Raw genomic sequence first — 21,426 nt, forward strand, 5'->3', positions numbered from 1 at the left:
GGAGTTGATTTAGCAGGTACCTCAGTACATATTATGCTTTATGTTGATGATATTGTATTAGTGTCTGAGTCTCCAGGAGGTCTACAGCAGCATCTACATGCACTCGATGAGTTCTGCACACAGAGGGGTCTTACTGTGAACCTTGGGAAAACCAAGGTTATGGTCTTTCATACATCGAGACAGGGCAGGAGTCAGCTGACATTCACTCTCGCAGGACGCTAGGTGGAGGTGGTGACATCATACGTGTACCTAGGTGTTACCTTCTCTGCAGGCAGCCACACGCTTCACCATGGATTCAGTAGCCAGAGCTAGATTGACACGGGGATATGCAACATTGGCTATGCTAGAGAGACAGTGCCACCAGGTGCATTTTCAGGAGCCCCGGACGAAGGGGTGGCTATTTGACACATTAGTCACACCGGCATTGATGAATGGAGCAGTGGTATGGGCGCCAGGCCTTGCTACCCATTGGTGGACACAGATAGAGAGACCACAGGCCCTCATGATGGCACGCATGATACGCAGCAAACCGTGAGTACCTCATGACATTATCCGAGTAGAGTTTGCTGCGCCTCCTATGATGGTAGAGGCCATATTCCAGACTATATGCCTGCTAGACAGATTCAGAGAGATGCGATTGTCATACAGAGCTTTTGAGGCATCTAGACAGCTGGCTGAGGCAGGAGACAGAGGATCATGGTATGCACAGGTCACACATTGGTTCTCACAGCATGGCCTAGACATGGATCATCTACCACCATTCCAGTATGACAGGGATGCACCACATATCCGTCTCTCTCATAGTGAGAGGAACAGAGTATTGAGACAGGACCTATGGCAGCTCTATACACGAGAGACATGGATATCGCCTACACAGCCTCTTCCACTGATTTATAGAGAGGCCTAGATACATGTAGGGCTTTTTACCACACGGCTCCCGAGTGGCTATTGGTCAGCTTAGAGTTTCATCACATCGATTGGAGAACGAGACTGGCAGAGCAGCACGGATCCCCCGAGAGGAGAGGGTATGCAGATTGTGTAGAGAGGAGGTGGAGAGTGAGGAGCATTATGTATGCAGATGCAGAGCATATACAGCCATCAGAGAGAGATGTCCCATTTTATTCAGAGAGCCACATTCCCCACGCCAGTTCTTCTAGACATACAGCGTCAGAGAGAGACATCATTACAGGCTCAGACAGCTCCAGAGGGGGAACAACAGACACATATTACTACATTTTTTCAGAGATCCATCCCACTCCCAGCCCCTACACAGCAGGGAATTACTCTCCAGAGAGCAGAGACACTCAGAGCCCGCAGGAGACAAAGGACACCTGGCTTTCGGACACCACGCCTATACCAGAGAGAGATGACAGAGATCAGAGCTCAGATTCACAGAGAGGGTGCAGAGCGACTGGCTCGCTTCAGAGCAGACCCAGGCATGTTCTTCAGGGAGCTGTGGACACCCCCTTCATTGATGTATACCATTTTATATCCCCAGTATGGTACAGGATGGAGCTAGCTAGGTTGCATATCATGATTGTATACTCCATGCATATAGCTTTGCATTCTCCTAGTAGTAGAGCTCCATCCCCTCCCCCACTCATTGTACTTATTGCACACCCAGATTCATCTTTTTAGTTTAGTACTTTTTCATTTTGTTGGGATGACAGAGGATACCCCATACAGGTACATTGATTTGTCTCATAGGCCGAGTTCGGTCTTTTGGAAGACTCTAATAAAATCTTTCTTTCTTTCTTTCTCTCTCTCTCTCTCTCTCTCCTCAAGCTAGTGATGGTAGCTTTTGTGGCCGTCCACAACCCTTCCCTTGCACGCTTTTTTCACATTTGCAATGGCCCTGAAAACCAAATTGGAACACGATTCTTTTTCAATTGACCTTGATCAATTTGGGGGAAAATTGAGATCAAAACAAATTTTTTTTGCCCCTTACTCTTCTCCTATTTTTCTCTGTAGCAACAGAAAGCAAAAAAGAAAAAACAACAAAAATCCGTACAGCAGACATTTTTTTCCCCTTCTCCTTTGTCCCTTTTCTTCTGCAGCAACAGAAAAATCCAAGATTTAATGCTATTATATGGTATTTTCCCTTGTCCACACCAGGCTGATAGCCTTTGTAGTAGCAGATTGACCAGCAGCAAACCTCATATGTAAATAAGCGCCTAGTCCATGGCATAAATCATTCATCAAGCAGTCAAGAGAAGCTATGTGTGCCTAGAGCCTCCGGCCTTGTGCATACATCCAGCAATCAGCACTAGATTGTCCATTTTTGGATCTCACCCGCTCAGAGCAAAACCGCGTGATCAGGATGGATATCATCAGAGTGGACACAGAGAGGACATGGACTAGCCCCCTTGAGCCCTTGGGCACGAAAATGGCTCACTACAAGAGCCATTTTCTACACCTCTCACCGGATGATTTTATCACCCGCCCGACGTACATGGATGTACACCTATCACATGGGATACGTTGTGCCATTGGACAGATCCGGACCTCATCACACCAGCCCTGCAGATTGAGACAGGGCAATGCCATATCGAAGAGGACAATGAATTGTTGTCCCTTCGCTCTGACATAAGTATGAATGAGGGCTTTCTTTTGCCCCTCAACCTCACCCTCCTGCTTATCGTCAAATACCAGTGTGGGTACCGAGTTTAAGGTGGGTAAGAGTTCGACGGCGTTAGTGGCTGATGTTGGGGGTGTGGATGTAGCTGTGGCAGTGGGTACTGTGGAGGCAAAGGTCTTGGAGGCTCGTGCAACTTACCACTTGGTACAATCTTTCTTACCACGCCCCATGGTGTGGCAGAAGAAACATTTGTTCTCCCCCTTGTACCATGTTTGCTCTTGTGGTTGGATATATCCACTAGTAATGCCCTCCTGGGCCTTTTTCTCAAGTGTTTTCTTAGGCTTGAATTCCTTATCTTTCTTGCCTCCTGAGGTGCTCTGGGAATCTTTCTTTGTATCTTTGCTATTTTGAACTCCCTTCCTTGATTGTGATAATGATTGTTGGGTGGTGGATGACTGCTGCTAGGGTTTGGAGCTCTACTTGGTTTTGCTTGGGTTTACCTCTGTTCAACATCATTTCTTGATTCTGAGTGAGACTAAGAGCCTTGTCATATGACCTTGGCTCAAAATTACACACACTAAACCTAATGTGAGTATCCAACCCTTTAATGAATTGTTTCAATTTATTCTCCTCCGATATCCTCAAGTGTTGTGCTGACGTGATACCTCTGTTAGAGTATGTTAGTACTCGAGACCCATTTTGGGAGAGTCTGTAGAACTCATCCTCAAGGTTGGTCATGTATTGGGGAGGTAGAAACCGTTTTTTGAGGTTCGACACGAAGGTGTCCCATACATATTGAGGAGCCCCTGTGATTAGGTCTACATATAGACTGGACCAATGTTGCCACCAGGTAACCGCTTTGTCGCAGATGTGAGGTACTACAAGGTGGACTCGGCCTTGAGAATCTGAAAGCTTAGCCAAAGGAAAATATGCCACAAATTCATAAATAAATTGCATAACTCTAGCATGATCACACTTGCCATCATACTTAATAAAATTTGGTTGAGCTTGTATGACGGTGGTGGTTGCAATAGCTTTACCAGTTACTCCAAGCTGGAATTATCTGGCTCTCATCCTTGCCCTTTGCTGCACCTATCTTATTTGTGCAAAAGAAAGATAAGTCCGCATGTTTAGGTGTGAACTACAATGCACTCAATAAGCTCACATTGAAAAAGAGGTTCCCAATGGCCAGGATTGAGTATATCCTTGAGCCACTCAATGGTGCAAAGTTCTTTTCGAAGATAGATCTTAAGAGTGGCTATTATCGAGTACGGATCTTTATGGTTGACATTCTAAAAACAGCCTTTAGGACTGAACATGGCTGCCATTCGGCCTTACCAATGCACCGGCGATGTTTAACAAGATATCTTAGTTTTTTGTGGAGCTCATAGGAAAGTGTGTGTTTATCTTTTTAGATGAAATACTCATCTTTTCTGTTACTGGAGAGCAGCATGAGCAGGATGTTGAAAAGGTCTTGCAACTATTGCGAGATAATGAGCTCTACATCAATGCAAAAAAGAGCGAATTTGGAGTAGAAGAATAAATTCACTATTTGGGATATGTCATCGGTGCAGATGGGATTAGCCTCGACTCTGAAAAGGTAAGGGCAGTTCTCGAATGGGATGTTCCCAAAAATTCTTAGAAGGTTTGCTTTTTTGTAGGTCTCTGTCAGCCATATAGTTCACGTGGACGCATTTTTCGATCTTGCAGCAACTCTTACAGATTTTCTCAAGGGCGTGAAGACGCGTTGGCAGAAAGTGTGTTATGGGCAAGGCACTGAGACACTCCATGCAATGACGAAAGTTGCCTGTGAGTCTCTGGTTCTCAAGCTGGCTTCATGGGATGATCCTTTTGAGGTGATTACCAATGCCAACAATTTAGCCATAGGAGCTGAACTCTGGCAGGAAGGGTGCCTAGTGGCTTATTATAGCCGGAAATTAAATGATGCAGTAACGAATTATTATGTGTATGACAGAGTTATTGGGTGTGATGATGACTCTTAAGCTTTGGAAACCTTCCTTTACTTATTATTAGCATTCATCTCCTGTTTGTACCATACTATATTGTAGGGAGGGAGCTTGTGATGGGGGTGAGCCCGCCCGTGGGAGGAGTCCCCGGTTTTGTCCATGTTTATCCTAGTTTTGTAGGTGTGTAGGTTTGGGGGGGGGGGGGGGGGTGTTTTTCTTTCTCTGGCTGGCCTATAGGAGGTTGTTGGCCATGGGGGCCCGCCTAGAGGTTAGCCGACCAGGGCAAGCCTAGTCGTGGGCCAGCTGACCAAGTTAGGGACTGTCGGCCTCTTTAGATAGGGCCGATTGGCTGCCCTTATCCATATATATATGAGCACCTTGCCCCCCCACCCCCCCCCCCCCCCCCCCCCCCCCTCCTCCCCTATTGTATCGGATTCAGTGTGTATATATGAGGGTTTCAGCGCACATCTCTTCTCCAACATTTTTGCATATTCTGATCTCAATTTTTAGTCTCATTTTCGCTGCACATTCCGACATGGTATCGGAGCTCAAGGTTGCTCGAAGCTTTGGAGACGGTGAGAGCTTGTGGGATGGTGCTGATTGGAGAGTGATTGAGCCGTATGGGACGTGGAGAAGTGGGTAGAAGGCGGGCGTCACTCCTGGATAGCTACCTAGTAAGAAAGCGCAGCCTCTTCTTCAATTTTTTTTTCCACCCACCCTCCCTTCACAAGACCACCCTCCCTTAATAAGATGGTAGATTTGCCTGAGATGGTGGTTAAACCTGTGAAGATCCCCACCCTCCCGACGTTCGTGGTGGACCGACAGTTGGATGGAAACAACTATGGTATTAGGAAGGTGATGATGGAGTCTGTTTTGGAATCTTATGATTTGGCTGACTTCGTCACGGCTGGAGTTTTAAGGCCAGATTCGGAGGAGGACACTTCACTGTCAGTCAAGAAAGAGCGGGAGGCCCAGGCACAGTCGTGGGATGGTGTCAATGCGTGTGTGCGTTCTTTCATCTTCCTCAACTACACACCCCAAGTGATCAATCATATCAAACACATGACACTGGCTCGAGGGATTTGGCAGCACTTGGCCTCTCTGTACAATCGGGTATCACCCATGAAGAGAGTTTCCTTGGAAGTGCAGATGCGAGTGATGAATCCTGCAAAGTCTTCGACGATGCGGGAGCACATCAACAAACTCCGGGCTCTTCAGCTGGAGGTTCTTCAGGCTGGGAAGGAGATATCATCAGAGGACATGGCCATCGCCTTGCTGTCTCATATGTCCTCTCAGTACTCAGCTTTCTATTTTTCTTTGATCACCACCGGAAGGCTTAGCACCATTACTTGGGAGGAGCTTGTGTCAATGATTTTGGACCAGGAGGAGCGGTTTTTGAACCCTCCATAGGGAGGAGGTTTTGAGGCTTTTACTGGCCAGCGGCGCAACAACAACAACAAGGACAAACGGAAGTCTTCACAGTCGAAGTCTTCTGAGAAGAAGCCTAACTTGTATCGTGATGCCTTGAAGGCCGACCGGACTTGTAACCATTGTGGCCAGAAGGGTCACTACGGGAGGAAATGTCCTCAACAGAGCACCGAGAAAGGTGTAGATTCCTCAGTTGCGGCTGCGAAGAAACTAGCTTTTGTGCACTTGGAGATTATGGACACCGGAGCTTCATCTTCTTCGAGTAGGGAGGTGGTTGGTCTCACCGTTGGGGATACTCGGGAGTATCTAGATTCTAGACAGTGGTGCTTCTAGGCACATGACTCCTTCTCGAGAGTTGTTACAGGACCTTCGGAGGCAAACATGTCACATCTTTATTGGTGACAAGTTCACTATCCCGATTCACAGTGAGGGCAGGTTGGAGATAGTTCTCGATGGCAGAGGGGGGAAGCATTTCTCTCGAGTTTTTTATGCCCCATCTCTTGGCTTTCATCTTTTGTCAGTGCATTAGGTTTGCCGGACTGGCATGCGGGTGGAGTTTGATGAGCATTCAGATGCTATCCGGGACAAAGCAACAGGCTAGGTTGTTTGGGAAGGCGGAGTGGAGAATGTGATTTACAAACTCTCAGCACTCTCTTCTCTTACAGGTACTCAGCTTGGTGATTTGTGGAATTTTTGTTTTGGCCACTTGAATGTGTACGTGCTGCGGTGGACTTTCCGAGACTAGATGGTGGATGGCTTGCCAGATGTTGGCAGCACGCAGGGACATTGCAGTTCCTGCATTCGTGGTGGGAAGCAGCATAGGGAGTCTTTTCCCAAGCAAGCTACCATGTGGGCTTTGAAACCACTAGAGTTGGTTCACATTGACTTGTGTGGGCCTATGCAGGCCCCATCTTTACTCGGTTCAAGGACTGGTATGCTTTGGTGGAAAAGAAGTCTGGATTGCAGGTGAAGACTGTTCGGGCTGACAAAGGAGGGGAGTTCTCTTCCAATGCTTTGTGTGGTTTTGTGTGGAGAATGGCATCAAGCGGGAGCTGGCCAATATTGGGTCTCCTTCAAAGAATGGAGTGGTTGAGTGAAAGAACCGGACTGTGGTGGAGATGGCGAAGACAATGTTGGGGCATCGTGACCTTCCTCGTCCACTTTGGGGAGAGGCTATGGCTACGATTGTCCATATCCTCAACTGATCTCTGACGACTGTAGTGTCAAAGGTGATTTCATTCGAGGCTTATTTTGGCAAGAAACCAAATGTGTCCCATTTCCGTGTTTTTGGGAGTGATGCCTATGTTCACATTCCAAAGAAGCAGAGGGGAAGCTTGACTCCGAGTCCAAAAGCTTGTTTTTGTGGGATATAACTCTCTTTCCAAAGGCTACAGGTTATATCACCCGGAGCGGAATGAGGTTGTTGTTAGCAGAGATGTTGTCTTTGATGAGCATGTTTCAGCTTCCACTGTTGAGGAGCCACCGCTTCTTGGAGAGCCAAATGAGTATGAGGATGAGTCTCGGGCTATTGTTCCAACTAGCAAGCCTGAGTCAATAGGAGTGTTGATCGCAAGGTTGGGGTTCTCCCCGAGCAGACGTAGGCGGCTCCGCATTCTGTTCGGGTATCGAAGTGGTTGTTGGATACCATTCGGGAGTTTGGTGTGACAGAGATCGCCCCGAGTGGACCACGACGGATGGACCTCGAAGATCGCATAGAGTTTGTGACAAAAGTCAGTCAGAGGAGCATTTACAGGTAAATTATGCCTTGATGTCTCGTATCATTTGGGACAAAGAGCCTACTTCAGTTAAGTAAGCTCTTTTCGAGGAGAATTGGAGGAAAGCCATGCAAGTGGAACTTGAGGCCATAGAGAAGAATGGGACTTGGGAGTTGGTTCCGAGGCTGTCGAAATGGTCTGTCATTGGTGAGAAGTGGGTCTACAAAACCAAGTATAAGTCCGATGGGTCTGTGGACAAGCACAAGGCCAGACTTGTGGGTAAGAGCTATGCTCAACGGACAGGCATCGACTATGAGGACACTTTTGCACTGACAGCTAGGATGGCCACGATTCGGACAGTTCTTACGCTTGCCTTTCATCAGCAGTGGCCGGTGTATCAGATGGAAGTTAAATCTGCGTTCTTGAATGGTGACTTGCAAGAGGAGGTGTATGTTGAGCAACCTCCAGGCTTTGAGGTTCCGGGTTCAAAAGGTATGGTTTACAGGTTGTGGAAGGCCTTGTATGGTCTTAAACAGGCTCCTAGGGCTTGGAACCAGAAGATTGATGCTTTCTTTCAGAGACAGGGTTTCTAGAGATCAGTTGTAGATCCGAACTTGTATCTCTTTCGGAAACGTGGTATGGTCACATTGATTATCCTGTGTGGATGATCTTATCCTTATTGGTAGTCATGTGGAGCACATAGCCGTGATGAAGGCTGCCTTGTCCGAGGAGTTTGAGATGACGGATTTAGGCTTACTCTATTTTTTTTTGGGATTGGAGATTTGGCAGACCCAAAGGGGGTTCTCTGTTTCTTAGCAACGGTATGTTCATGAGTTGCTGGAGGCCTTTGGGATGGAGAATTGCAAGCCTATTTCATCTGGTGGACCTGAATACCAAACTTACTGTACAGGATTCTTGTGAACAGGTTGATGCCTCTTTATATTGGAAACTTGACGGTTCAGTGATTTGGTTGCTGAACACCAGAATGGACTTGAGTTTTCCAGTGGAGCTGTTGAGCTCATTTATGTAGATACCTTTGAAGACTCATTGGGACGCAGGATTGTGGGTCTTGTGGTATCTGCAGGGTACGAAGGATCTTGGACTCTTTTATGACATTGGAGAGGGATTGAAGGACCGAGTCAGTCTCCAAGGTTGGAGTGTAACTATTTGGCTCTCCTAGCTCTATTTCACATGATGAAACCCATGCTCGAACACCAGATAGGTGGAATAAGACATGGGGACAAGGTCCATAAGGTTTGATTAGGAAAAAGCACCATTCTTGGTCAAAAAGCAAGAAAAAGCAAAAAGTCAAATAGGGTTGACCGCGAGCCAAGGGCACCATTGGAAAGAAGAGATTGAGCCGGACGAAAAAGCTAAAAGGCGCTTTCTCAAAAAGCAAGGCCTTAAAGCCAAAAAAGCAAACCACCAAAAGTTGAGTCATATTTTATTAATAAAAGTAAAAGAGCAAAAGCAAACGCAAAAAGGGAAAAGCAAAGCATAAAAAGGCAAAGCAAAAGCATGATGGCTTTCTGGCAAAAAGCAAGGCCTTCCCCAAGTATAAAAGAAGCATGAGCCTCTCTTTTGAGCATCGAGTTGAAGAAGAACCTCTTCATCGCGTTGCCATCTTTGTTGAAGTGTGGAGATCCTCTTCTCCATCATCATCTACTTGATCATGAACCAAATCATGGAGTTTTTCTTCGCTGCTCATTGATTTAGAGTGCCTTTATCAACTACAGCGCCATTTCATCATCTGTCCATACGATTATACGGATCCGTACAGCCGCACGGATCCGTACGGACATGTACGGACTGAAATTCCCAAAACCCTAAAAATATTAGAAACCCTAAAACTGCTCAAAAAATCCTAAAAACTATTTTTTGGAGGTTTTTATCGCCCAAAAACCATTAAAATAGGTTTTATATCAGTTTTCTTGCCAGAAAGAGCTTTTCTAAGGTTCTCATCACATCGACAAGGCTATAGGAGTTGTGGGGATTATTCATGGGATGAGCGAGTGGATTTAGAACTTGGACATGAGTTTGGACATAGAGCTTGGATTTTGGACTTGGATCTAGATTTGGATATGGAACTAGATTTTGGATATGAACTTGGATTCATTAGATTTGGATATTGGATCTAGTATTAGCTCGGTGAGAGATTCTTGTGGGTTATCCTCGTGGTGTGCTCGACAACATAGATCTTGTGCCATGACATCGACATCGACTTGGATATCCTACATTGATATATGTGTTTGTTTTGTATTCATTGATCCTAAGCGTGCCCATGGATTGTTCTTGAATAAATTCTTGAAAGGGGGTAGGGCCTGTTCCCTACTCAATGTGGTGTACTGTGCAATATCCCTATTCCCTTCTCTCTCTCCTCTCTCTCTATATCTTTATCTCTTGGACACATGGTTGAGTCTGTCATTGTACGCCCCGCTGGGCTTATATGGAGTGACTCTGATTGGGGAGGAGATCTAGAAACAAGGAGATCTACTTCAGGACACAGCTTTACCCTTGGCTCGGGAGCGATTTCTTGGAGTAGCAAGCAGCAGCCAAGTGTTGTCTTCCATTGAGGCAGAGTATTGGGCTGCTTGTGGTGGTGCTTGCGAGGTGGTGTGGTTGAGGAGATTGGGTTTCCGCAGAAGCAACCCACTGTTAGCAGTCATCTCTTGTATGCATATTTACACCAGGGCCTCTGTTGTGGGTGTGCCCGCCTGATTTAGGTGTTTTCTCATTTTTCCCCACTCTCCATATTTTTTCATATTTTTTTTCCTATTTTTACCAGGTGTGGGAGGCTGTTCTTTGGCTCCTGGCTGATCTAGATGGTGGTCAACTGAGTCTGCTGCCCCCAGGTAGTCTTCTGTTGTTGCAGGCCGACTTGGTCCAGATGCTGGCCGACTCCACACGTGTGAGGGCTGACTCACTGGGGCTGGCCGACTGTGGTGCAGGTTGTGGGCCATCAGTAGGTTGTCGGCTGTCCTAGTGGTGGCCGACTGCTCATGTGGGGCCATATAAAATGGCCCCTTGGCCCCCCCACTCATTGTATTCAGTATTCGGGATTTTCTTGTGTATATAGAGTAGAGTTACATGCCTCTCTCACTCCTTCCCTATTGCTGCATTTTTTTGCAGTGCACTTGCTCTTGTGTTCTCAGATTTTGTCTTCATCTCCGCTGCATATTCTGACATGGTATCAGGGCTCTAGGCTCTTGATAAATCTTGGGAACTGTGTGAGCAAGAGGGGGGCTGTTTTGTTGCTGATTGGTGGACTGTTTTGGACTGTTCGAGAAGAGGAGAAGCAAGAGGAAGGCAGGCTGATATGCTAGACAACCACTTGCAGGTTTAAGTTCTTCTTTTTTCCCACCCACCCACCCACGCTTTTCAGTTACATCCCCGCAATGGCAGATCTACTTGGGATGGCTGAGAGGCATGTGAAGATCCTGACACTCCCCACGTTCCCAGTGGACCGTCAGTTGGATGGGAACAACCGGCATATGGAAGGTAATGATGGAATCTGTGCTGGAGTCTTACGACCTTGTTGATTTCATTGTTGTTGGGGTTCCACGGCCGGAGTTAGAGGAAGGGGAGTCACCCTCGATTCGGAAGGAACACGAGGCACAGGCACAATTGTGGGAACGTGTCAATGCTAGGGTCCGTTCTTTCATCTTCCTCAGCTGCACTTGTAGGTTTAAGTTCTTCTTTTTTCCCACCCACCCACCCACGCTTTTCAGTTACATCCCCGCAATGGCAGATCTACTTGGGATGGCTGAGAGGCATGTGAAGATCCTGACACTCCCCACGTTCCCAGTGGACCGTCAGTTGGATGGGAACAACCGGCATATGGAAGGTAATGATGGAATCTGTGCTGGAGTCTTACGACCTTGTTGATTTCATTGTTGTTGGGGTTCCACGGCCGGAGTTAGAGGAAGGGGAGTCACCCTCGATTCGGAAGGAACACGAGGCACAGGCACAATTGTGGGAACGTGTCAATGCTAGGGTCCGTTCTTTCATCTTCCTCAGCTGCACACCGCAGGTAATCAATCATATCAAGCATATGACGCTGGCCAGAGGTATATGGTAGCATTTGGCTTCTCTCTATAACAGGGTATCGCCCATGAAGAGGATTTCCTTGGGAGTACAGATGCGGGTTATGAATCCTGCAAAGTCATGACGATGCGGGAGCACATTAACAAGCTGCAGGCTCTTCAGCAGGAAGTTCTCCAGGCTGGGAAAGAGATCATCGGAGGATATGGCCATAACGTTGCTGTCGCATTTGCCGTCTCAGTACTCAGCATTCTACTCTTCTTTGATTACTAGTGGTAGGCTTAGCACCATCACATGGGAGGAGCTTGTGCCCATGGTCTTGGACCAGGAGGAAAGATTCTCGAACCCTCCACAGAGCGGAGGTTCAGAGGTCTTAACTGGCCAACGGTTGAAAGGCGGAAACAACAAGGGCAAAGGGAAGGCTTCACCGGAGAAGTCTTCTGAAAGATGTCCGACGCAGATCGCGAGTAACTGAAGGCAGAAAGGACTTGTAATGATTGTGGCGAGAAAGGCCACTATTGGAGGCAGTGTGTCAAGCGGAGCACCGAGACGGGTGCCGAATCCTCAGCCACAACCGTGAAGACTCCAGCTTTTGTGCACATGAAGGTTATGGACACCGATGTTTCATTTTCCTTGTGCAGGGAGGTGGTTGGAGGACTCTGGAGTCTCCGCTACTACGGATACCGGGAGTGGATTCTAGACAGTGGTGCTTCCAGGCACATGACTTCTTCCCGTTCAGATTTATAGGATCTCTGCAGGTATTCTGGTCACATTCTTACTGGGGATACATCCACTATCCCAGTTCACAGTGAGGGTAGATTGGAGATAGTTCCCGATGGCAGAGGGGGGAAACATTCCTCCCAAGTGTTGTATGTTCCATCACTTGGTTTTCATCTGTTGTCAGTGCATCAGGTTTGCAAGACTGGCGTACGGGTGGAGTTTGATGAGCATTTTGTTGCTCTCCGGGACAAGGCAACAGGCTAGGTAGTTTGGCAAGGCGGAGTGGAGAATGGAGTTTACAAACTTTCAGCACTCTCTCTCCCAGGTCCTCAGTTTTGTGATGAGTGGCAGATTGGTAATGGCCACTTAAGTGTGGATACGCTGTAGGTATGGGCTTTCTGGGACCAGATGGTGGATAGCTTACTAGATGATGGCAATAGTTGGCAGGAACTTTCCAGTACAGATGTTGGTAGTTCTTGTGTTCGTCAGTCAGAGGAAACTTTCCAGGTAACTTATGCTCTGATGTCTCGTAGTATTCGGGACAAAGAAATTCCTGTAGTTGAGGAAGTTCTTTCCACGGGGACCTATTGGAAAGCCAGGCAAGGGACAGTTGATTACTTGCAGGTGGAGGTGGATGTTGCACATTCTCCAGGCTTTGTGCTTTCGGATTCAGAGGGGGTTGGTTACAAGTTTTTGAAGGCCTTGAGTGGTCTTCAGCAGGTTTCCATCCCACCGTAATAGGTGTTGATCCTTGTGAGCAGTATGATGCTTCCCTTACTCGGAAGCAGAGTGGTTCAATAATTTGGTTGATGGATACCAGATTGAACGGGAGCTTCCTGATAAGGCTGTCGAGCTCATGTTTGGAGAGGACTCTTTGGGAGGCAAGATTGTGTATCTTGTGGTTTCTGCAGCATGCGAAGGATCTTGGACTCTTTTACACAGGAGAGGGATTGATGGATAGAGTCAGGCTCCACGGATGGAGTGACTTAGATTGGGGAGGAGATCCAGACACGAGGACCTTGACATCAGGCTACAATTTTTCTCTTGGCTGAGGAGCAGTTTTATGGAGCAGTAAGAGGCAACCATCTATTGCCTTGTCGTTGACAGAGGCAGAGTACCGGGATGCTTGTGGTGCTGCTTGTGAGGTGGTGAGGTTGCAGAGGCTACTTGGCAGGATTGGGTTTCCACTGGAGGAACCCATGGTCATCCAAAGGCATTTTGTTCGTGAAAAGATTGTTGTTGATGACATCTTGCTAGAGTTCTGTTCGACGGAGGACAGTGCGGTGGACCTCTTCACGAAGTCTCTATCTCAGGCTTTGCTCTGGCGGCACTCTTGCTTCCTGGGGTTGGTTCCACATCCAGGAGCTGAGAGGGGGTGTTAGTAGTCATCTCCTGTTTGTATATTTACACCAGGCCCTCTGTTGTGGGTGTGCCTGCCCGATTTAGGTGTTTTCTCATTTTTCCCCACTCTCCATATTTTTTCCTATTTTTTTCCTATTTTTACCAGTTGTGGGAGGCTGTTCTTTGGCTCCTGGCTGATCTAGATTGTGGCCGACTGAGTCTGCTACCTCGAGGTAGTCTTCTGTTGCAGGTTGACTTGGTCCAGATGCTGGCCGACTCCACACGTGTGAGGGCCGACTCATTGGGGCTCGCCGATTGGAGCTGGTGCAGGTCATGGGGCATCGGTCCGCTGTCGACTGTCCTATTGCTGGTCGACTGCTCATGTAGGGCCATATAAAATAGCCCCTCTGGCCCCCCCCCAACTCATTGTATTCGTCGGTATTCGGGATTTTCTTGTGTATATAGAGCAGAGTTACACGCCTCTCTCTCTCTCCTTCTCTATTGCTGTATTTTTCTGCAGTGCACTTGCTCGTGTTCTCAGATTTTGTCTTCATCTCCATTGCATATTGTGACACCCACGGTCATCCAGTGCGACAATCAGAGCTGCATAGCTATTGCTCGGACTCGGTCTTCCATGCACGGACCAAGCATATATAGAGATACAATATCACTTTGTTCTAGGGAAGACTTTGAATGGTGACATCTTGCTAGCCTTTTGTTCGATGGAGGACAATGCGGCGGACCTCTTCATGAAGCCTCTTCCTTAGCAAATACTTTTTCAGCACTCCAGCTCAGTGGGATTTGTTCCACATCTAGGAGCTGAGGGGATGTTAGCATTCATCTCCTATCTGTACCATACTATACCGTAGGGAGTGAGGGCCTGTGATGTGGGTGTGCCCGCCCACGGGAGGAGTCCCCGGTTTTGTCCATGTTTATCCCAGTTTTGTAGGCGTGTAGGTGGGGGGGGGGGGGGTAAGCTGTGTGTTGTTGCATTGAGACACAAGGCCTTGTTAAATAGGGTGTGAAGAGGTACAAATGAAGAGGCACATCCTTGATGAAAGGGTGTGACTCTTGAATGAATAGTTGTCCTTGGGACGTACAGATGTGTCCCTTTGAAGAGACGTGTCCTTTGGTGATGACCCATGTGATAGGGTTTGTCCTTTCAATGACTAAGAGTAATTAAGGGAAATTAAGAGAGATTAAGTCACAATCGTGACATTCCCTCCCACTGAAAATAAGATCCAAGGTTATATAAGTGACTGTTGTTGATGAAAGAACTCTTGAAGTAATTCTGGGTATTGTTGTAGATGTCTGAGGAGAATAATCGGGTGAGGCAGTGCGTACAATAAACAGGGAAGGTGGTGCCTCTGGATAGAGACCAAGCTCGTGGATGTGGATTTGGCACACCGGAATGGAGAGGCCCACGTATGGATACCGCCAGAAAAAAGGAAATAATGGTGCAGGTATTCCTCGGGAGTTGTAACTGCAAAGATCCACACCTCATATTGGCGAGGCTTTGAAGTAGGTGTAGCTACTTGTACTCAAAAGATGCGAGGTGGAGCTTCAGGTACGGGAGAAGGCAATGGAGGTGTTGCCGGAGAAGGTGCCCGAGGAGGAGAGTCCTGAATGTAACTGAACTCATAAGCTACTGCAATAGAAGGAGATTTACTGGAAAATGGTGAGGTGTGTCCAATAAATGTGAGTGGGTGTCTTCAGCCTGTAGAAGGTAATGTTGTGTCACCATTTGGCCACCCAATTGGTCCACCCGTATTTTTTGATTATGTATGTATATTGGATTGACGTCCATGGTAGTTGCATATGCCGGGGATTGATGCCACTCATGTGATACTGTGGACTTGGCTTTTCACTGGGACTTGTGCCTGTGTGTACATGCCCGGAAATGCCTGGAAGATTGGTGTTCCATTGGGTCTGGTACCTTGTGTACTTGCCTGGAGCATGTCTATTTTGGTATAGTTTTGAAACTCGTGGTGCCCGGGGGACTAGGGCCTTTGACACACTTGTTGATACCATCAATGCATATTAAAACACTTAATCATGGCCACAACCTTAACACATATCCATCATCACTTTGCATAAAACATAAAAGCTGGACAAAACATCCACAAATGCTGAAAAATGGAGCTTGCACATGTGACACCGCATAGAGGCCGGAATGGGCGACCCCCTCTTTTGAAGTGTTTTATTACCCAAGGAGAATAATATCATGTACAAGCTTTGAGGGCCTTACTCTCCTCACGGGAGATGTCAGATTATCTATATACAAATGCCATAACATAGCCCAACACAAGGCAACATAAAATTCAGCCGTCACATAGCTGTAGAAATGCCGAGCCAACAATATAAACCATATACCTCCATGTGGGTATTGATTCTTCCCCAAAAACCATGGGTCTTCATGCAATAGAGCTGGTACACCAAGTACAACTCTCCATTCAATCGGTACAACAAGTACAATGGTTGGAACTTGGTACAGCAGGTACAGTGGTTGGTACAGTAGGTACATCAAGTACAAGGGCTGGTACAGCCAGTACAGTCCTTGGTACAGTAAGTACAAGGGCTGGTACAGCAGGTAGAAGGGGTGGTACAGCCAGTACAGTGGCTGGTACAGCAAGTGCAAGGTTGGTACAACAAGTACAATGGCTAGAAATTATAATAAAATGATTAAATACCCCTACCTTCAGTATTTCTTCACAATGGAAGCCTTCAAAACAGTCCCCAACAGCTGGTGTTCTTCATGGGCAGCCTTCAAGAGAGAGAAAGAGAGTAGCCATCATTAGGGCAGCCTCTAACGGTGGTAGAGGCTAGTGTGCAGCAAGAGAGCCTCTATTAATGAAGTGAGAGGGCTCCAATTTATTGATTTGGGCCTCCCATGAGCTAAAATGGCAAGAGAAGGGTGCAATGACAAGTGGAGAGCCGCACAATAGCTGAAGTGAGAAGTGTGAGGCCGCTTGTCTCACTTTGGTCCACTTTCTTGCCACATGTCCCAATCTAAGAGATGGGTCCTTCCATAAACTTTATCTCTAAAAATATCCCAACTGGTAGAAGTTTTATCATAGGCACTTTGCCATCTCTTGGTATCTGCTCAATTCCAAATGTAATGACGCGAACAGAATTTCCATCGAAGTTAGGCCAAAAATAGTAGTGTGGACAGCTTTTGATACATTGTATCTACTTGTCGACAATTAGCACAATTGGTTGACGAGCCGATCCTAGCAATCAACCAGTTCTCTGTCCAACTATATAAGGGCTCATGGATTATGTAGAATAGCATATAAGTGTGTCTCCTTGGTCACTTTTACACAAGCACAATTTGCGATGTAAGCACACAAAATGTAATGCTATTTTCGAGCACTACTTAATAAAAAAGCATGGATGTATAGTGAAGCCACGTGGTACTAGATTTCTCGTTCTCTTTGATAACACATTCACTGAAATCTTGTGATAAGTAAGCTCCGTTAAGCCCTTATTTTTTTTTGCATAATCCACAGATATTTTGATTGGTGAACGAAACCCTTTACTAATGATAGCTTTATGCTATGTAGTGACCCCATAAACCTTTCCATCGGTTCCTATGGTCATGTTAGTATACATAGGAAATGTTCTCAGCATGTCAAATACTGGCTTTGATGCTTATGAATTCTCCACACCATTATTTCCTTGAGACTCTGTATTTTCTTTGGGTTTAACATCTCCAACATTTGCTACTAGTCTCCCCATGGCAATATTCAGCTCCTATTATATCTGTTTTTAAGGTTTTTAGGCTTTGTGGCTTCACATATAGTGTTTTTTTTTTCTTGTAATGATTCACCCGGAGGATAGAAACTTATTTGGTAAACATTTTCCTCTGCATGTTGAAGATGGGCTTGGAGAGCATTGGTTGATAGAGGTAGTGCATAGAGTTTCGCTATTCTAGCCCAAAAGCTTCAAATAACTAGAGATCATGCCCTGTTTATGTTCTTGAATGCCATCATTGACTCCCATTTTCCCTGGTAAACCAGTCCTCGCCATCGGATGGCCACCCGTCGTCGCCTCTCGCGATTGTGCTCGGGCTTGTCCTCCTTCGATCCCACTACCTAGGCTTCATGTTAACCACTCCGTCATTCATGGTAAAGGAGCAGAGGAAGACATCAGCATTGACCTCTGGAAGGAAGTTCTCATGAGAGTTAGTGCATGCTCACATGGAGAATAGCATAACTAACCTCAGTAACCTTTTGTATGCATATAGCTAGGGTTGTACATCATGAATGACTCACATCTGAATAAAGATTTGTGAGAATCATTGTATGTATTCGTATTTTGGCAATATAGAGTGCAATTTTGATTAGATATTCTTAATATTTATTAATTTAGCATTAATCATGATTTTGCATGTTATAGTGGTATCAGAGCATTCAAGTGAGCCTATTTGCTAGTTTGCATTAGGTCTTCTTGGTGGCATTAGATCCAATGGGTTACAAGGCAACCGAGTTGCATTTAGTATTTGCTTAGGGTTTGGTGCAGCTTGGTCTTGCACAATTGGCCAAGATTGCATGAGTCTTGCATGCAGCGTTGGTTTGCATGTTGTTAGATCCAATGGGTTACAAGGCAACCAAGCTGCATTTAGTATTTGCTTAGGGTTTGGTGCAGCTTGGTCTTGAACAATTGGCCAAGATTGCACAAGTCTTGCATGCAGCGTTAGTTTGCATGTTGTTAGGTCAATCCTAGGTAGGCAAGTTCCTCTATGCATATCTTCCGACATGTCATAAAAACAAGAGTTTTAATGGAAACACGAGGTACTCAAAGGGTGATACTGTTGGAAGGATGAATAATTTCAAGCCTGAATTAGATGGGCACAGGAAGAGTGTGAACTCCATTATCGTGAGGAAGGGCAACACAATGAGGAAGCAACCCAACTCATGGGAAAAGCTTTCAAGGGCATAAAGCTCATGTTGAGCCAACTGGTGGTAGATTGGTAGATTGGCATGCTTATTAATAATTATAGTTAAATATAGGCTTTCACATTAGCCCACACCAATAAGCGCTCATAAGTTGCTTATTAACACGTGTGCTTGTCCTTATTCACGCTTGCAACGGCTCACCGAATGTAGGTCACCATGCTTGGTGTCTTTGTATTTGCACTGTGTGTAACTAGGCAGCTAATGGTGTCCATCAACTTCCCGAGATGTCTGTTCCATTTGTTGGATCTAGTGATTATGTTGCTGGTATTGTTGTTGTTTGAGAGGGGAGTTACCACATGATTATATAAAATGATGCCCTCCCCCCCCCCCCCCCCCCCCCCCCCCCCCCCAAAAAGAAAAAAAGAAAAAAAGAAAAAAAGAAAAAAGAAAAAAGAAAAAAAAGAGGTAGAGGCCAGGGCCCTGAAAGACTATCCCGTGCCCCCGCCCCACGGCCGGGGAAGATCCAATGGGTCAAGGAGACCAAAATTATGGTACATATGATCATGTGTAAAATGTGTCCATAAAACATGGAAGTCATATAAAAAGCGAAGTTGCAAACTGAGATGAAGAGGGAGCTGAGATGCCCAATAGAGAGTGAAATTGTGAACGGATTGAGGAATCGTGATAAAGATTTGAAGTGGACTGCACAGCGACACCGCTCCAGGCACAAATGACTTGCACCCCAAAATGACTTTTTGGGCCAGATTGAGGTCACGCATGGTGGCATCCTGAAAGGGGTTTGAAGTTGTCTAGAAACGCCTGGCTGAGATGTTTTGTCCTCATCTGAAACACGTGAAATGGGCTGTTTTCATACGATGGAAATATTTTTCCCTCAGAAACACACTTCCGTACCATGGCACCCGTGAAACGTATGCTTGGGCCTGAAGACATCCCATTTCTTACTAACTATGACTGTCTTTCGACCCCGTTTCCTCATGTACTACTACTTGTCCTGATACCTTTCTCTATTTGTGCTTCTGAAAGGTTTTTTGTTGAGAGCTCATTTGTTGCTTTTTAAATTTAAACTTTTTATGGTTACATGCAAAGTAGCTGCAAAACACTACTTTGCATAACTGCAAAGTAGCTGCAAAACACTACTTTGCATAACTGAGAAAATGAATCTTATCTTCCATTTTCTTTTAAAATTTTCAGGTACACTCCAATCTCACCACCAGACTCAAAAGGCTATTTTGACTTGATGGTAAAGGTAAGTTAGCTGCCAAAGTTTGCAGTGCTTAGCATATATATTGTCCAAGATGTAAAAAAGCTTCTGCATATCACACCAGGCTACTCAATGTGATTTGACCTTCGCAAGGTACTGTGTGTAGTGTTTCAAATCAGGCATAATTCCAGATACTAGTGTGACATGGAAAATTGTTAGCAGTTTTGCACTTGCTACCATTGATCAAGATGGGCAAAGACCGTGGGGTTCGTGAGATCAGTCAAGGGATTTCATAAGATGATGTTTATTTCCTAAGGAAACCATAAATCACTTTCATGTTTCTATTAAAAACTCTTTGAATCTTGGTACTAGTTATCATATACCATGTCACATGAGTAGATACAACTTTACATCCACTTGATTGCAAGGTTGCACAATCACTTAACTGTGTGACTTAGGAGCATAAGGTAATTCACACGAAGACAAGGCATATTACCTAAGGTTGTGAACCTCTTGTATGTTTTGTTGATATTTAGCAGTTCTATCAATTTCCAAATGTGCATTGCTGCTTATACCTTGTAGTTCAGTAAAACTATGAGCTAGAGTTGCTTGTCTGTCATTTTGCAGATCTACCCTCAAGGTAAAATGAGTCAGCATATAGGAAGCCTTAAGCCTGGTGATACTTTGGATGTCAAAGGGTAGGGTAATCTCTTGGTACTTTTCCGATACTATTTTTAAGCAAAAACTTGAAGCATACTCTTAAAGTGAAGGCTGCAAGATCATGATTTCGCCCATTGCACTGTGCAGACCAATTCCAAAGATCCCCTATCAGCCAAATATGAAGAAAAACATTGGTATGGTACGTGCTTCCTTGTCTATGGTTTGCCATGAGCAATGCTCTACCATGTATATAGTCATCTGCATATATTAAATTTGTCTTTACTAGGTTGCTAATTGAGTTTGGTGTTGAAGATTGCTGGAGGAACTGGCATTACTCCCATGTTACAGGTTATCGATGCCATTTTGAGCAATAAAGATGATAATACAAAAGTAAGTTGTATGGTTTGTCATATTGTTTGTCCATTTTTAGCTGCACGGCATGTTTTTTTTTTTGTCTATCCTCTTCTGAAGGTGATTCTGTGGCAGGTCTCTTTGATCTATGGAAATATATCTCCAGAAGATATCCTTCTCAAGGAGAAGCTGGATGCTCTGGCTGCGAACCATCCAAACTTTAAGGTATGTATTGCATAGTATAAACTCATGGCATGACTGGGGATGCTGCATAAAGCAATTGATAACTTGATTGCAAAACTTTTGATCTGACTATTGCAATCCCAACCTGGCACTCTTTGTTTTGTACTTTTGTTAAAATATGCTCAAGTTTTTAAAGATATCCTTAGTTACATTCTTAGAAACCCAGGCTACTTGAGCCTGTACTAAACATGACCTTGTTGTCGCCACCAGGAGTCATACACTCAGCATAATCATAGGCAATCCGACCAACCAAATGGTCTCT

General features: G+C 45.6%; 1 protein-coding gene across 1 annotated transcript in view; it reads left to right on the forward strand.

The window, feature by feature from the left end:
• LOC147639265 (FAD/NAD(P)-binding oxidoreductase) overlaps nucleotides 1–21,426 on the forward strand; it is a 79,564-nt gene that overhangs the window by 20,196 nt on the left and 37,942 nt on the right. The window contains exons 6-10 of the mRNA XM_086789090.1: nucleotides 19,901–19,955; nucleotides 20,538–20,608; nucleotides 20,718–20,769; nucleotides 20,883–20,960; nucleotides 21,057–21,146. Coding sequence (XP_086645216.1) covers nucleotides 19,901–19,955; nucleotides 20,538–20,608; nucleotides 20,718–20,769; nucleotides 20,883–20,960; nucleotides 21,057–21,146 — 346 coding nt within the window. The remainder of the gene's footprint in view (nucleotides 1–19,900; nucleotides 19,956–20,537; nucleotides 20,609–20,717; nucleotides 20,770–20,882; nucleotides 20,961–21,056; nucleotides 21,147–21,426) is intronic.

This window comes from Cibotium barometz, chromosome 4 (genome assembly GCF_041138505.1).
Source record: "Cibotium barometz isolate CiBa-2024 chromosome 4, ASM4113850v1, whole genome shotgun sequence".
Lineage (NCBI taxonomy): Eukaryota > Viridiplantae > Streptophyta > Polypodiopsida > Cyatheales > Cibotiaceae > Cibotium > Cibotium barometz.